The sequence below is a fragment of the Chelonia mydas genome, chromosome 10 (genome assembly GCF_015237465.2).
Source record: "Chelonia mydas isolate rCheMyd1 chromosome 10, rCheMyd1.pri.v2, whole genome shotgun sequence".
Lineage (NCBI taxonomy): Eukaryota > Metazoa > Chordata > Testudines > Cheloniidae > Chelonia > Chelonia mydas.
In genome coordinates this window covers 55,469,330-55,487,916 of record NC_051250.2, presented here as the reverse complement: position 1 = coordinate 55,487,916, position 18,587 = coordinate 55,469,330, and the positions used below count along the sequence as shown (strand labels likewise).

At 40.8% G+C, this 18,587-nt stretch overlaps 1 protein-coding gene across 6 annotated transcripts in view; it reads right to left on the bottom strand.

Moving 5' to 3' along the window:
• LRRC49 (leucine rich repeat containing 49) overlaps positions 1-18,587 on the bottom strand; it is a 130,703-nt gene that overhangs the window by 21,435 nt on the left and 90,681 nt on the right. For all 6 annotated transcript variants that reach the window (XM_043523938.1, XM_043523939.1, XM_043523937.1 and 3 more), the window contains one exon: positions 5,695-5,849. In XM_043523938.1, coding sequence (XP_043379873.1) covers positions 5,695-5,849 — 155 coding nt within the window. The remainder of the gene's footprint in view (positions 1-5,694; positions 5,850-18,587) is intronic.

Here is an 18,587-nt window from a genome sequence, read left to right as displayed (position 1 = left end):
CTTGTGTTTGTCCAAAGCATAATCTTCCCAAAAAGCATTTAGTCTTTATATGGAGATATCAAGAGATGGAGAATCTACCCTTCCCTTGGTAGTTTGTTCCAATGCTTAGTGGCTTGAAGGCAAAGCAAACTTGAAAATAAACATTAATTCATTGGAAATCTGTTCCCACCTCAACAAGTATGGGAAAGATGGAGATTGTGAATAGATCCTTTATGAACAATATTTTCAAAACTTCCCCCCCCTTTTTCCAATTAAAAAAATAGACAAATTTCAACTAGCCCTATCTAAGACAAGAGGGACTGAATAGGCCAAAGACCATCTCTTGTGAAAGCAAATGCTATTTTAGGACCCCTAATCTCAAGACAGAATTTGATCTTTGGTCCTTTTTCCAGCATGCTCAGAAACCAGTATGCCTACTGGTAGCTAATATCTGGGACTTTGCAGGTCAGCTTTCCAGTGGAAGAGAAATCAGTGCTGTAAAGATATAATAAACTGCCCTTTCTCCCTCAAGGCACACCAGACTTTAAGCAATCTCAGTACTTCCCAATATCTTATTGATCTAGAAAGCAGGCTTCCTGTGTTCCCCTTTATACCCATCAACTGATCTCAAGTGGGAATCGAGGTCCCTCTCCTCTCACTTCAATTAAAACTATTCATGTACACCTAGTAGTAGCCAATGTAAAAGTAGGAGAAGCCAATGAATGGCAACAAAGCTGTGCTTTCTGTACACTCTGGGGTATGTCTACACTGGAGTAAAACACCCACAGCTGGCCCTTGTCAGCTGATTTCGGCTCACAGGGCTTGGGTTGCAGGGCTATAAAACTGCAGTGTAGACATTAGGGCTAAGGCTGGAGCCTGGGCTCTGGGACCCTGCTTCCTTGGGGGCCAGCTTTGGGTGTTTTATTGCAGTGTAGACATTCCCAGAGAGGCTTGGTGGCCTTTTGTTTTTCATTTACTTTTGAAAGTGTAACAGAAGCCTGTTCAACTTGAACTGAAATCTTTTCATCATCATAACACACATCATAAAGGGAGTGTAATGGGCTCCCTTGATAATCTCATTATAAGGTAAAACAGTGTCCCATGGTTATTCTGAATCAGATCATATTGAAATGGGAACATGAGTTTTCTCAATAATATTCCATAGCAACATATTTTAACAGGGACTGCATTTTAAGTTTATATTATATTTGTAACGGACTTTGAATCACTGTAAACCAATACATATATAATATTAGAAAATGCAACATCTGCACACGCACACTGTTTTAAGTTTCTGCCGAAGTCTCTTTGATTTTTCAAAATACGAAAAGGCAGAAGGATCACAGTAGCAAACTGTGAGGAAAGTTTAATTTTTAATCAAGTAAGCAATTTTAAATTTGAATAATTTAAAAAGCACGTAATTTTGTAGCTGTATGGCTACATAACTAACTTAAAGTTTACGTAGAAAACAACATACTTGGATGATTTGAAAATATGTACATCAACTATTTTTGCAAGGCATACCTGGAACATTATATTGGTACCTTCATTTGAACAGATTTAATATCGAATACTGCTGATGGATATATATGTTTGACCTATTTACAGCTGCCCAATCAATTCATACATTTTTCTTTTAAAACATCTTGTATCCAGGCTGACTTTTAGGCCTATATAACAAACAGATGGTGTAACAGAGGGCACTCTGGCAGAACACTAATGACAGCAGTGGAATCAGGCCGGTTTGATATATGTTTTGTTGTACAAAGGAAGAATTTATATTAGGAGTACCAGAGTTAGACACATCACTACACTAACTCTGCCTTAATAGTCTACTATCTTTGAAAATATTCTGACTAAAAAGATATAATGCAGATACCAATATAAAGCAGCTCAACTTTAGGCTTAAAACCTGCGTGGCATACGATACAGCTCACTACCACTTTTTAAGATCCAAGTTTTTAATTTAACAATAGTAAACATGTTTAATTGTCCTTTTGAGATTTTTATTGAAGGAGCTGGATGCAAAAGTAAAAGTGTCAGAGTTATTTACAATAAAGAGTGAACAAATACCTAATCATAAATTTATCAGTAGCAATCAGGAATAGCATTTAATGCTCAAGCACATATTCATGCATACCTAGATAACATGCAGAAGCAAAAAAGTCACACAGATCATTTTAAATTTTGATAAAACACTAATACTCAGTTTAACATGTTCTCTAATTTTTACTGATAGAAGCTTCTGAATGCATCAAAGTGAAAATGCAGAAGAAAAAAGAGCCTAAAGTAAGCCCTCAATTTAATGAGGACTCTATATTCAGCAGAAATCATACATGGGCTCTCAAATGAGAAAACACTTTGAGTGACTGGTGCGTAAGGACATAAGTTGCTGAAAGGATGGAAAATGGAAGATTTTCTGAAGTTCTACTCAAGCATCCCGTCTGCTAATTAAGCTCAGGAGAAGCTTATGACGCATTTTTGTTTTGCAGGAAATGCACTTAAAAGTCCTGGACAAAACCAGATTGGTACTTCTCTAGTCATACAACAACATATACAACTTTTCGCCATGTATATCATGCATAATGTTATACTTGAAACCCCTCTTCCGTTTACAGAGATCGTAGCCTAACACACAGCTTTGGCCTAATCATCTTGAGAGGCAGTATGGAAAAATGGAGGAGATGGATTTTCTTTACAACTCTATCAGAAATTATCTTGTCCAACCTCAGAGATGCTCAGTTATTTCATCTGTAAACCGTGGCAAGGATACCTAAAGCTTTACTCAGTAAGGGTGTGAAGTGCACAGAGTTATTCCAAACAGTCAGAAGAAGAGGCAAGAACTGAACTCATGGTGTCCTTGACTTCGCACAGTGCACTCTCTTCTTTGCTAAAAAGTATTTTTGAAAGGGCACTCTCTCATGCACACTAAAAAAAAGCAGCTTTGTTCAGCATTTTTCTTTCCAGTTAAGTAGAAATTGTGAAGTTTTTTTGAAGAGAAGGTCTAAAAGATTTTGAAAAGGGGGAAGTGAATGGAATGTCTACATTTGTGTGAATTTTGAATGCTATGATTTTTGTGCAAAAGGGGTACAAATTTTGAGATATCCCAGGCAAAATTTCTGAAAAGTGAATTTTACCATTTATTTATTTTTTCAGGATCACTTATCAATGATCATAATACCCTTACAAAAATTCACAGACGCCCCCTGAAGGAGTGCTTTCCATTTTTAGTTTAAAGCAAGCTACTGTTGCAGCTCCAGAGAAGTTTTTAAGGTCTTGTCAAATGGCAAAACCCTGGCTCAATCCCACCTATGGTACTATAACTATCAGTGTCTCCATAATATCTACACAACTATCTCCACTGTTTAGGGCCAAGATATGAGGGGGGGGGGGGGGGGGGAGTGTGTGTGTGTGTGAAGGAGAAAGGGGGAGAAAGAAAGTGGATTTCATAGCTGCCATGTATGAGAGAGGCTTGTACACTGTGACCCTCCTGAATGAAAACCATGTATTGTAGCACCTGCAGACCTCAAAACAGGGAGCAATATTACATACTACAGGTGACATCCTGGATCCACTGAAATCAGCAGCAAAACTCCTACTTAATTTAGTGGGGCCAGGACTTTGTTAAAAAACCCTGGCATGAATTAGGTACAGTTTTGTTTGTGATCTTTTCTCCTTTTTAATACTCATTGTCTCAAAATATCTACTTTGTTTTAACACAGGTTTTTTGTATTTAATTCCAATTTAGTGTAAAATTTCTGGGATACCGAATGAAGGTAAAGAGGCATATATAAAGAAAATAAGTATTGTCTTCCTATGTGTTTGAAAAAAAGTAAAGTTTGAAGTTTGAATAGTGAAGATTTTCAAAAGCACTTAAGTGACATAGTTGCCTAACTCCCATTTACAAAGGGACTTAGGCATTTAGGAACCTAAGTATCATTGAAATCAATGCAACTTAGGCTCCTATCTGCCTATGCCACTTTTGAAAATCGGACCTAGGCTCCTAAGTCTCTTAATCACTGTTGAAAATTATAGTTCTAGTCTACAGTCTTCGGTTGCCTGCTTCTGGATCCCAAACTGCTTCTTCAGTCCTAAGTGTCATCAGTGGCTATAGGCATATTTTTCAGTCTGTATTTGACTGCATTCTCGTGAATAGTTCTTTCAAATATGGACCCAACCACTGTTATGAAAGCACCTGTGAGCTACATGTTTTTACATACTCTTTATGGAGCCACAATTCCCCTTGTAGATCACTTGCAAGGTACCGTTAGTAGAGAATGCAGCTGCTTGCTTAAACAATGGTGCTAGATGTAGAGAGCACATTACACCCATTCTCTAAAGTCTTCCTAGGCTTCTTGATACATGTCAAGGTATTGCCTTTGACCAAAAAATTCCTGACTACCTACATAAGTTTTCCTATATAACAGATTTGGAGCTGCTCTGTAATAATTCATGAATACTATATGTTAATTGGGTTATTGGGGATGTTTATAATATGAATTTGTTGGTTCTGTAGTAAGAGTATTGTCCAGAAAAACAAGCAAGAAGGAAAACGATGGCTCAATATGAACTACCCTCAGTAAAGACTTACAGATTGTTAAGAGACAGCGCTGGACAGGAAAAGACCCAGGAACACAAGAAAAATCAAAGGACTATAGCAGCTGAGAGAAAAACAGAGACAGAGAGCGTGCGCATAGTTTATTTGGTTTTTAGGAGGGTAGCGGAAGGGTGGAGACAGGGGCTGTTTTGGGAAACCAGACTGACACACAGACACTCACTGGGTGTTTGAAGAAGCTGGACCTGCTTAGGTTATCATCAGGCAATTGTGACCCTCAAATAAGATAGACACATAGGTAAGGCTCTTTATGGTTTGAAAATCCTTTTTATCTTGTGCTTTATTCCTTCCTACCATTAAAATAAACAATACTTTGATATTCAGGAGGCTGTCTGGTCACTAGACACAACCACTGGTCACAGACTCCCAAAGGAATGAATGCAGGTACCAATACCAGTCGGACCTGCAGGGGTAAGCACAGCTGATAAGACAGCACTCTGTAACCCAGAGCCAGGTTAGAGAAAAACGGAATTCCATCCCAGGGGAGGTAAAGGCACATGGCCTGACATTTGTGGGGGGTGGGGGGAGGGGAAGGGAAGGAAGAGGGGAGAAGGGGGAGAGAAGATAATGGGGGTGCACTCAGTGAAACAAGAAAGGGGACAGAAGTGCAGCTAGCCCTGTAACTGTGACACCAGTTTCTAAACACTGTTCATAGGGATCAGGCCAGGCTACTTAAAAGACCAGTTTTGTCTTGAACTCTAAAGTTGAGACTGTTGAGATCAGCTGGGTACTTTTGTACACACACTTCAGCCCGACTGACCATGTTGAAGTTGTTCAGGCTACTGAATCTGTTCTATTTTTTTCAGACTCTGCCCTGAGCAAGCCATGGGGAGAATGTGTTAGTCTGGGGTGGAGTCCATCTGAGGTAGACATTGTTCAGTAAGTCCTGAAATTGTTTTTTTAAATTACGTAGAGTGCTAAATGGACACATTTTAGAAATCCAAAAATAAATACACATATCTTTATACACATACACTATTTACAGAGATATGTGTATACACACACACTTACTTATATGAATGAAAGGATGAGTGTTTCCCATTTTTATTATATAAAAAACATTAGCTAGGAAATATACTTCCAAGAAAATACTTGTATACCTGGTTTCTTCAGGAAATACATATGCGGCACTGCCATTAATCTGACAGGAGTCACTGTCTTTTTTATCTTGATTTGAAGTAGTCACAAGGGCAACTCGATTCTGCTGAATCTCCCATTGGCGAGCAATGTTGCCAATTGTCAATCGTTTCTTTTCCTGAAACATGATATAAAAGCCACATGAAATTATCTGAATGCATTGTTAGTATGTTGGTTTGCACCAGAAGAATACATTCCATAATCAAACACTAAATGATAGATGGGAGAGGGTGCCTTACTCCTCCTCCATTCTTGGTACTTGCATGCTGGATGGGCCATGATCTCGCCCAAAATTGTCCTTCCAGAAACTGAAGCCCCATCATTGAAAGAGTAACACAACCACTAACTAACTAATCCTCAAACACTGGAGAGAGGGGGGAGAACTCTTGCTCTGCTTGAGCAAAGAAGGGTAAGCTGTCTCCCGCAAGATCCCCCTTCCCTTTAACTCATGGGCAACAGCAATTTACATATTGACTTCTTCCTGTAGATGTAGAAAATTTGACAAGGGATTACGTTGAAAAGCTGTCCCTGTTTTTTTTCTTTTGTCACCAACAGATTACCAAGAATAGCATTCAATGACAGAGTTCCAGACAATTAATCAATGAAAGAATCCACATGATATCTTATATTTAACATTTTATGTTGTTGTATGTTCATGCAAGTAAAGACAATTGTCTGTGTATCGGCCTTTTAATACACCCAGCTCTGTGTGGAACTCACTCACTGTGAGATTTAAGTGAAAGGCAGGGAAGGGCAAACTATGGTCCGCGGACAGGATCCAGCCCATCATGGTTTTCAATACAGCCCACGGGATTGCCCTCCCTGTGGTGCAGCAGGGCTAAGGCAGGCTCCCTGCCTGCCCTGGTCCTGCACCACTCCCGGAAGCCGCTGGCACCATGTCTCTGTGGCCCCTGGCGGGACGGTGGGGGGGCAGAGGGCTCCGTGCGCTGCTCTTGCCTGCAGGCACCGCCTCCCGCAGTTCCTATTGGCCGGGAACGGGGAACCACAGCCAATGGGAGCTTTGGGGGTGGTGCCTACAGGTGAGGGCAGCATGCAGCATAGCCGCCTGCCCCACCCCACCCCCGGGAACCACTGCCAGACATGCTGGCCACTTCCGGAAGCAGTGCAGGTCCAGGGCAGGCAGGAAACCTGCTTAGCCCTACTGCATGCCATTGCCACCCCGGAGCCATTCGAGGTAAGCAGCGCTGGGCTGGAGCCCGCACCTTCCTGCACCACAACCCACTGCCCTGAGCCCCCTAACCCCCTGCCCTGAGCCCCCACTGCACCCCTCCTGCACCCCAACCCCCTGCCCTGAGCCCCCTCCCGCACTCTGCACCCCCTCCCACACCCCAACCCTGAGCCCCCTCCTGAACACCGCACCCTCCCAACACACCCCGTACTACCTCCCGCACCCCAACCCCCTGCCCCAGCCCTACATTCATGGCCCTGCATACAATTTCCCCCCCCCAGATGTTGCCCTCAGGCCAAAAAGTTTGCCCACCCCTGGTATAAGGTGACTGTTGATTTTATTAGCTCATGGACCTGCTTCTGAACTGTTCTGAGATTAAAATTTTAAACAATATAAATGTTTTCAAAAGGTAAATTAATTGCTTGTTTCAGTTCGGTTGATTTTGCTGAACCAGATCTAACTGGTATGGCTTAGCCATCCCACTATTACAGTGCTTCTTAATGAAATTTGAATAGATATCAATCTCTGCTATATAAAAGGAAAAAACTGCAAAGAACTAAGTACAAAACACCATCTCTTTCTATAGAACATCCAGGTTACGACACATTGACAAAAGTCAGGAATGTCAAACATTAGTTGATACTATTCCAATCTAAGTCATGCTGCCATAGTAGGGTTGCCAACTATCTAATCACAGAAACCCAAACACCCTTGCCCTGCCCCTTCCCTGAGACCCTGCCCCTTCCTGGAGTCCCTGCCCCCACTCTCTCCCTCCTCCCTCCCTCCATCGCTCGCTCTCCCCAACCCTCACTCACTTTCACCAGGCTAGGGCAGAGGATTGGAGTGCAGGAGGGGGTATGGTTAAGCACTGTCCAGCCAGAGCCAGCACCCCTCACTTCCTCCCACACCCCAATCCCGGAGGATTGGGGTGCAGGAGGGGGTATGGTGGGCTCTGGGAGGGAGTTTGGGTGTGGGAGGAGGTGCTGGCTCTGGGATGGATTTTGGGTGCGGGCTCTTGGCTGAGGCAGGGGGTTGGGGTGTAGGACAGGTGAGGGGTGTGGACTCTGGGAGGGAGTGTCAGTGCGGGAGTGGGTGTGGGCTCTGGGATGGAGTTTGGGTGCATATGTGGGCTCTGAGCTGGGGTCGGGGGTTGAGGTGTGGGAGGGAGTGAGGGGTGCTGGCTCTGGTCGGGCAGCACTTAACTTGGGCGGCTCCCGAAAGCGACTGGCATATCCCTCTGGCAGTGGCTCCCTAGGCCAGGAGGGCCAGGGGGTCTCTGCATGTTGCCCCTGCCTGCAAGCACCACCACCCCCAGCTCCCATTGGCCGGAGTTCCCAGCCAATGGGAGCTGCAGAGTCGGCACTCAGGTCGGGGGTAGCATGCGGAGAGCCGTTGCTCCCCCCTCTGAGGCCACAGGGACGTGCCCGCTGCTTCCAGGAGCAGTGAGGGGCCAGGGCAGGCATGGAGCCTGCCTTAGCCCCACTGTGCTGCCAGACTTTTAGCACCTAAAATCTCCTGGCTTGGCTTCGGTAGCCTCTGGGAGATAGAGTCTGATTCTGGGAGACTCCTGGCAAAACTGGGAGAGTTGGCAACCCAGTGCCATAGAAATGGACCCTTTGAATTAAATGCATAGAAAAGGTTCTAAGGCATGTATACTCTTGCCCTGCAGTTTGGACTACAGGGGTTTGAAAGGCAGTGCACACCAAAGTGCTGCAATGTAACACTCCCCTGTGGATGCTGCAGGCACAAACTAAAAGGTTCCCGTTCACCATCTTAATGTAATCCTGTTTGAAAAGGATTACATTAATGCAAATTAGGTCATTCCAGCAGTGTCCATACAGAGGAATTACAAAGCAGCACTCTGGTGCGCATTTACACCCCTCTATTCTGAGATACGGGGCAGTGTAGAGAAGCCCTTTAAATTTAAAATTTCCAAGCTCTGGTTGGTATTTGTCAGAATATCAGTGTTATTTAAAGAAAATCTGTAGGGAACTACACAGAGCTCTTTTTAAGGTCTGGGAAAAGTACAGCAAAATGCAAGGTGGAACAAATTGTTTAGCGTTAAGTAGTTAGCACATATCGTAAGGAACCGTTCAAGGTAGAGTGACCTGCTAACACCTCTGCAACTTTTTTATGGTTGGCTAGCTATTCTTTGTCCACATTTTATTCAACTGCTGAACTTTACACATCTTTCAATTCCAGACTGTTACTTTGAAAAGTGACAATGTTTCTACTAATCAGAGAATTGTTTTTAGCCTTCCTTCTCCTTATAAAATAAAGCAGCTGGTCAACATGACTAACAAAGAAAAGCTCTCAATGAAAAGATTGAGTTCAATGAAGCCATTAAATGTTTAATAATTTATCTAAAACACTGTTGCCATCGTTTTATTCGTATTCAATGTCTACTACACTGCAATATACTATTGCATGCTTTCACCTCTTGTTTATGAAATTCTTCATCTTGAAATATTGTTAAATTTTTCACAAGCTCTATGTCGGACTACACTTTGAAATGATTTGGACCTCGGTGTAGTAAATGGTTGCCCATTTTAGTCACTGCTTTATGCAAACAACACATTATAATGGTGCTCAAAAACATGCACTGGCACCTGCATGAACTTCTGATTTTGCACCACAGAATCACTTGATAACCTAACCACTGTTATATCCTCCTGTGCATCTAACACCCACGAGTCATCACTTTAGCTGTATGCTTCTACTATAAATGCTTAATCCTAACCCTCGCAACACTTTGCTTCAGATTTAACAGCTCATTTAGATTTAGGTGAAAGGGAGCAGTTTGCAGCTCTTCTAGAACTATGTTTTAGGCTACTGGTTTGCAGACTCAAGAAGACAACAGTATATTGATTTACATTTGGAAAGTTATCTTTACAACCAAAAAGGTTAGAAGCTTAGTTATTTTTTAAACTAAAGCTTACACTTTGTGGTATGGAACGGATTCTGTGACTGTTCTGTAAAATGGAGCTATTATTGTTTTGACATCTATGTCAAGCACTTTGATATCCACAGAAGAAAAAGCCCTGTGAAGTCATTGGTGCTGGAACAATTTTTATAGTGGGGATGCTGAGAGCCATTAACCAAAAACTGTAAACCCTGTATATCATGGAAACTACTTCAAGCCGGGGGGGGGTGGGGGGGGGGGTGTTGGAGCATCCCCTGCACTCTTAGTTCCAGCACTTATGTATGAAGTGAAAAGTAGTATTATCCTCATTTTACAAATAGGAAAAATCAGAGACACTGTTTGAATGGTTTCAGAGTAGCAGCAGCCGTGTTAGTCTCTATCTGCAAAAAGAACAGGAGTACCTGTGGCACCTTAGAGACTAACAAATTTATTAGAGCATAAGCTTTCGTGGACTACAGCCCACTTCATCGGATGCATAGAATGGAACATACAGTAAGAAGATATATATATACATACAGAGAAGGTGGAAGTTGCCATACAAACTGTGAGAGGCTAATTAGTTAAGATGAGCTACTATCAGCACAAGAAAAAAACTTTTGTAGTGATAATCAAGATGGCCCATTTAGACAGTTGACAAGAAGGTGTGAGGATACTTAATTTAGGGAAATAGATTCAATATGTGTAATACTAGGTTAAGCCTTAGCCTGTGTACCAAAAGACCTCATATCAATGCTTGCGGATGTGTGACCCTGACCAAGTCCCTTAAGCTCTGTTTCCATTTGGAAAATTAATCTTTGGGGCAAGGACTGCCTCTCTCTATGTGTTTGCATAATGGCTACCCAGGGGCAGATATGTGGGCACGACTGTAATGCAAATAAATAATAATTTAGCTACAGATGTGAGAAGTAGAACTTAATGACCGTACAGTTCTTCGAAAAGAGAAAGCAGTATATAAAAAAAACCAATACTTGGCATTTCCTGACCTGGGTGCTTATCTATGTAGTCTAAACATTTTCTTAAAAACAATTCCATACAAAAAACTCTTTAAACTTATCCATTCATTGTTATACAATAAAGGGATTAAAACCCAAAACTTTGAAAAGCACATCACCACCCTCATACTGTAGTTACTGTACTCAACTGTGAAACATTAAGGTTCATTTTCCCCCTTTCTAAAGAAGGGGTTAGTCGACTACATTTTAAAGCCTTATGAGAATATGAGTTTCAAGATGCCTAACAGGAAAGGTCTTCACAATCAGATTTAAAGTCTATGGGAACTACAGCACATTATTCAGAGAGGTTGAATTTAAAATGTTTCTACGGGTTTTCAAGTCTTTGCCAGTTTGAGACATATATACTATACATGCACTGGGGAACACTAGTTGAGCCAGTAAGATCTTTGAAACCAGTACAAACTTTTTAAATGCAACCACTACATATGACAGAGAGACCAAGAAATAATATAAAATAATATGAGTAAAACATAAATTGCAAGGAATTGAAAGGTTTACACTACTCTTCCAAAGGGTTTCAGATTAAAACCAACAGAATTACATCTCTTTGGAAATTAAAGAGATTTGAAAGGTAGGAATTATTTGTTTACTGGAAAACAGAACTACATATGAGAGACAAAGCCTTTATCAGTCAGCGTGAACATCTAATTTAGTTCAAGCTCATCAGACTCAACCATTATTTTGACAGCCTTCTGTATATATTAATCTTATGAAAAGAAACCAATGCTGTTCTCTATGGCTAATTGTTTTGTCCGTGCTTTAGCTAATCACTAACATTTTATATAGCAAACTTAGAGTCAAGCTGAGGAGTTAACTGAATAACTGCTATTGAGAAAAGGAAACAAATGAGCTTCACTTGAAGATTTCCATTAAAGTGAAAGGAATATTGAGAAATGTGACAGATATTTTATTTTGTAACCACACCATGAACATTATCATACAGCATATTGATCCATAAGACTGGAGCTACATAAGAATACACTATATAAGATGTGTTTTAATTAACCAAAAATGACATTGGGCCAGATTCACCTTGGGTTTCTGCCAGCATAAACTCTGCCACACAAGTCCTTGGTGGTGGAAAGACTATCAGGGGTTAATGTCACAGAGGTGTAAACCACCTCAGCATCCATTACAGTGGGGAATCATTGAATGCCAATGCCACTCAAAAGCAGGCAAGATGAAGCTGGCATGGAAATGGAGGTTACCTGTCTGAAACTGGAAGTTTTTTTGAGACCTGTGGCCCTTATCTATATTCCACATGTGGTATGCATGCACTATATGCCTGAGTCCAGAAATTCTAACAAGCAGCATCCATTGGCCCACACTGCACAGTAGATCTCCTCATGCTCCCAACCGAGAGTATAAGAGGCAATGTGTACTGATGCCTCTGAAGTTCCCTTCCTTACCATAAGTCCAACAGGACCTGAGACAGAGGGGATGGAGGGCAGGTAGTGGAATGCAGATAGGGACCACACTTCTCAAAAAACTCCCAGTTACAGGCAAGTAACCTCCATTTCTTCATTGAGTACTAGTCCCTACATGTATTCCAGATGTGTGTAACTGACAAGCAGTGCTCAGACTAGAGGTTGTGAGGAAGCCGGCAGCAAAGATGCTCACAACACTGCAGTTCCCACACTGATATTCTGACAAATGTCAATCAGAGCCTGGACATTTTAAATTAAGGAGCATCACTGATACAGGAAAATGAAATTTATGCCTACATGCAACAGGATCTAGTGATGTTAGCCCAATATCCTTACTATAATTTGGAAAAATATATATTCATATAGAAAATAAAGAGCCTTTATCAGAATTCCTCTGTAGTGTGTAAAGAATTAGTGTACTTTTCATTTTCCCTAGTTATTTATACTTAAGTACATAACCAGCACTAACATTCAAAATGACAATTTTTATTTAATTGCCTCCACCATCTCCTTACCATAACTAGTCCAAAGAGAAGTAATTTTGCCATTATAATATTTACTAATTTAGAAGGCTTCTTGTGGAGCACGTGTTAAATAAGGAATCTGGTAGAGACCCTTTTTAAGGAACTCTAAGGCCTCGTGAAGAAACATACATAATACTTGATAACACTATCTGACAAGAAAGGTATTGGAACATTTCCACCAAACTCTTTCAGAGCCCTCATAGTACCTCATGGTTTCCAAAATGTTTACTTTGTTTACGATTTTTCACAAAATGTTTTTAAACTAAGAAACTTGGAACTCTAATCTACCAAGAGAGTTATTAAATCAATTTAGTATCTAATACTGAGTCAAAAAAACACAATTGAAGTAAGCCGCAAAGAGGCTATGTAATTTATTTCTCATTTAAAATTGGAAATAAAAAAAGAGATACAAGTTCATCAGATCCAATTTTAAATAAAATGTGTATATAAAATAACAACATACACAGAAAACAGAAAAAAAATAAAAAGTGAGTCAAAGGGAAATTACATGCAAGAACGCAACGTGGCATGACTATTCATGCAAAGTACCAGAATGTCCTCCAAAGACAACAATACAACCACTAGTGGAAGCCTGGATAATAAATACTGACAAAAATAATTGCATCAGGAAAGTACCAAATGCAATTATGATGGCAACCAGCATTGCATATGGCAATATTTTATTCTCTTTGGAAAACTAAGTAGTAATGGGCTCTATACCTTTATTCATTCTATATATGGACAGATTTCCACACCCTCTTCTTGATTTATGTCCTGCCCTCTAGTTTGATTTGTAGATGTGCACACTTTTGGCAAGGCAGACATTTGGAATTCATTTTCTTTTCTTTTCTATGGGGAGTATTAGAACTGCTTGTGTGTTGTTTTATTTTCACATTTAGAGCCAGTTTAAAAGTTTTAAGGCTTTTTAAATTTTAATCCTGTGATTAAAAATTCTCTCTCTGCAAAAGTTAAATTTTCAAAAAAAAGCAGGCGGGCTATTAGGAAACATGCTGCTTCAAATATGCCACGTGCTCATCTCTCTCCTTACCACAGTTACTCAATCCTTCATGACAAGTTTCAGAGTAGCAGCCGTGTTAGTTTGTATTCGCAAAAAGAAAAGGAGTACTTGTGGCACCTTAGAGACTAACCAATTTATTTGAGCATAAGCTTTTGTGAGCTACAGCTCACTTCATCGGATGCATTCAGTGGAAAATACAGTGGGGAGATTTATATACATAGAGAACATGAAACAATGGGTGTTACCATACACACTGTAACGAGAGTGATCACTTAGGAAAACACATATGTAAATATGGGCTATCTATTGTGACATTTTCCTCTGTGCTTTAAATATTTAGAAAGTCTTAAATTATTCTTTCAATGACAATAGTAGTTTTAGCAAAAAAGGAGAGGATATGTTTCTTCAGATAACAAAGGTGAAAAGGGCCAATCTTTGAATAGCTTCTCTTTTTTAAACTTTCATTTTTATTGTAAAACTGCTCTGTAAAAGAACATTTAATATATTAAGTCCTTATTTTTATCTTTGTTTTTTTAAACAATTAAAAATGCCAAGCTGGATAAATTTTATTTTTAAATTTTACTTTTATTGTAAATGTGTTTTGCATATTGATATGACCTTATTTTTATCTTTGCCTATTAAGCATTTCAAAAGTGATGACTTGTGTCTTTTAAAATAACAACACACATTTGTAAAGGGAGATACGATGTCACTCAGGAACTTATTTCTTCATAAATTAAGAACTATTATTATAGGGTTTTTTTCCTTACTCTGTCCTTTGTTTAAAGAAAAAATTGCTGTAATCTTTCTAACTGGGTTATGACAAAGGGGTGCCTCTGCTGCAAAATGCTGCTTTCTTAGTGTCATGTTTACATCCAATATAAATATGATTTGGTTTCAAATATGATATAATCTCCTTTGAAGATGCCTCTGTATTTTTTTTTTTTTTTAAAGGGTGAGGGGCTGTTGTAGTTTCTGGACCATTGCTTCTCTGAGAATATGAGCAAGGAAGGAAAGGAAATGCCCATTGAAAACTCTTGATTTAGGCCGATCATAGGGAAAAATCTGTAAATAAATCAAAGCTGTGAATAGGATGACAGCTGCTTTCACATACCCAAACGTGCATGCTTGCACAAGAGGAACCCTCATTTAAGAACACTGGGAAAGACTGTGGAGAAATAGAAAATAGAAAAAAGCTGAGGGTACTTGCTCCCCTGCAGGCCTGTTGCCACCTGTGTCCCACTGAAGTTTTCCCCCTTTGAGATCCACAGTAAGCAGGAAAGGGTGACTTCTCCCTTCCAGTACTGTTGAGGAGTACTCCATGGTGAACTTCATGTCAGCAGAGTAAAATGGGTCAGAAACGTGGAAGGAAGGAGGCCTGGGTGAAGGATGACCCTTCTGTGGCTCCAGCATTTTTGGAATCGGGGAGAACATTCAGGAGTGCTGAATTAGAAGAAGACCTAGTCTGATGCATCAGTGAGGCATCCTTTCCATCTTGAGAGTTCCTGTTGCTTTTCTATTTCATCTTCTGTGCTAGCTGGCCATCTTGTGAGCCCTCAGCTGTGCAGCTGCTGATCTCTTGCAGTGCATCTAAACTAAAATATCCCACCCAACAGCTTATTCATTTGAAAAACAATTAAATTAAAAGATTTGGTGGCAAATGATCATTTTTATGCCAGAAAATACTCAGATAAGACCCTGTCAAATGGGAGCTCTTACCCTGTGCAAGCCTCTGGAGGCAGAGAATTCTGGGACAGGTTTTTATAGAAAGCATTAGATTCCACACTCAAGTGGTGGAGAAGAAGAAAAACCCACAGTGCAGACAGACAGGCATGAACAGGAAAAAAAAAAGGTGAGTTATAACCTCTGAAATGAATATGGGAATGTTTATGAAAATTCAACAACAGTTATTAGCATGGTAATTTTGATGGCAGACACTTTTGTAAAACAGCAACAGTTACCTTATTAAATGGGCAGTATGCCATGACATTTCATTTAAAAGGAAGCAAGGTAAAATTTTATGGTTTTCTCAATAAAGCTTGTGGGGGAAAATATATTTTATTGCTGAATCTGACTCCACAAAATTTCCATTTATTGGCTGAATTTTTAGACTTCGCAAATTATTTCACAGCCACTTAATCCCACTGTTAGATCTATGGGAAAGAAAGTTCCATTCAAGTAAAACAAGAGTCTGAAACAGAGAAAACAAAATTTAAACACACAAGGATAGAATGGAAATGTACATAGAAGAGAGATAAGAATCATCTTTTTGAAGCAAATAAAAGAGAACAGCAGTTGGCTGTTAAGCTTCTTTACCCCCTTGAAGACAAGAAAAAAGCCTTCACTAAAAAGAATGAAAACTTCAATTTCCTGTTCAAGCTTGAGTGAGTATGGAATTACACATTAACAATACATGCCCCTTTCCTCCAATGGGAATTTTCATTGGCAAAATGGTTTGAGAGATCTAGGGCATCAAGACAAACAACAGCATCTCCCACTGTAAGGAAACATACTTCAAAGCTTAAGAAATAGAAGTAAAAATAAATCACACTTTCAAAAATTTCTGTTGCTCAGTAAGTGGGCCAACACATTAACATCACCAAACCACCAGATGTATGTGTCTGTGTGTACTTCCCTTCTCTATACCAGTAGGAACGGACACCAAAACTTCAAAACCAAATAAATTTAAAACATATCAGTCATCTATAGTAAAAATAAAATAAACTATGTAAGTATTAATTTTTAAAATGATGAGGGGGAGGAAATATTTTCTGGAACCTGTTTTTAAACTGAACAAATCCAAACTCAGACAAATCTGTTTTAATAGGTAAGATACAGAAAAACAGAAGTATACTAGACACACTGTTGGATTACCATGTAACAATTAACCCCACCTCTTTATCTATTTACTTTTTCCTGTTTTTTAACCTATTGCTTCCAGTTTACAATACCTACTGTTAAAATTCTGCATGTGTCCCCTTGGTTTGAACAAGGTCCAGTTTTACACACATGCTATATTTCTCCCTCCCTCCAGCCCTGACCTCCAACTACTCCTTTTCTTCTAAACTCCTAAATGGTGGACATTGAACCCACACCCTCCAAACCCGTGATACGAAATCTTACCTTGACAAACCACAGCTTACCTAGCCAGTACCCTAAGTCATGGGCAAGTCACCCCTTCGCAAGATTCTTCAGGACAATACTACTCAAACTCCAGTTGAATCTTTGCAGTACACAAGAACATAAGAATGGCCATACTGGGTCAGACCAAAGGTCCATCAAGCCCAGTATCCTGTCCTCTGACAGTGGCCAATGGCAGGTGCCCCAAAGGGAATGAACAGACAGGTTATCATCAAGTGATCCATGCCCTCTCACCCAATCCCAGCTTCTCAACATGGCCAACCATAAGATACTGCTGTCTCACCTGACAAAGGTAGTGGGGCCCAGGGTAATGTGCTAAAATGGTTTCAGTCTTTCTTGGGGAGTCACACTCAACAAGCTGTAATAGCAAATTGCATTTCCACAACTAGACCTCTCACGTGGAGAGTCCCACAGGGATCAATACTCTTACCAGTCCTATCCAACATCTACATGAACTGGTCAGGCAACAGGAACTCAAGCATCAGCAATATGCAGATAACACATAGCTCCATCTATCATTCACCATTTATGACTATACCACTACCTGAAGGTGGCCAGTTCTTGGATGAGTTCAGCTCATGGATGAAGAGCTGGTTGAAGCTGAAACTGAATGAGACAGAGGTGATATTGGTGGAAGAGTCTCCTCTGATTAAAGGTACACACCACCCCAAAATTGGTTAATTCAGTCTGTAATTTAGGAGTGCTCCTGAATTCCTCACTGATAATGAGCTCTCACTCAGCAGTGCTTTCTACAGTCTCCAGTGGCTAAGAGACTCCATCCAAACAATGACCCAGCCTCAGGTATTTATGCCGTCATTAACTCTCAGCAGGACTACAGCAATGTAACGTATCTGGTAGCACTTAGAAAAGTCCAGCTGCTATAGAACACTAGAGTACATCTCCTCAGCACCACTGGCTATTGTGAACATATCAAACCTGTCCCCTGCTCCCTACTATGCCTTCCCATAAACTATCAAATCAAGTTCAAGGTCTTGGTCCTTATTTCAAGGCACTCAATGACCTGGCTCTAGAGTATCTAAAAGTTTCACTAAAGCTCTGGGGTGAAGCCCACAGTTGACAATTTTGCTCCACTGGCGCAATGGAACTTTCTACAACTCAGGGCTGCATGTTTTGTCACTTCTGTAGGCTGAGTACATTGCACCCAGCAGGGGCACTTTATATTCCTCAATTCTCCCCAACATGGCACTGGCTTAGTGCATCCTCCCATTCTCTCCTTCTCCCCCAGGGCAGGGCCTCTGTGGTTATGTCTACACAGCAAAGAAAAGCCCGCAGCTGGTCTATGCCAGCTGGCTTGGGCTCAAGGTTCTCAGGCTGCGAGGCTTTTCCATTACTTTGTAGACTTCAGGACTAGACCCCGTAGGGTGGGAGGGTCCCAGGGCTTGGGCTAAAGCCCAAGTCCAGAAATCTTCACAGCAGTGAAACAGACCCTTAGTTCAAGCCCTGCAAGCGTCAGCTGGCACGGGCCAGCCACAGGTTTTTCTTTGCTGTTTAGACATACCCTGTGTGCACCCTTGTTTCTTCCTCCTCAATTCCATTCCTCCCCCGATCACATCCCTAACTTCCTCAATCCCTGCTTTCCCCTCACCACCTTCATTCCCCA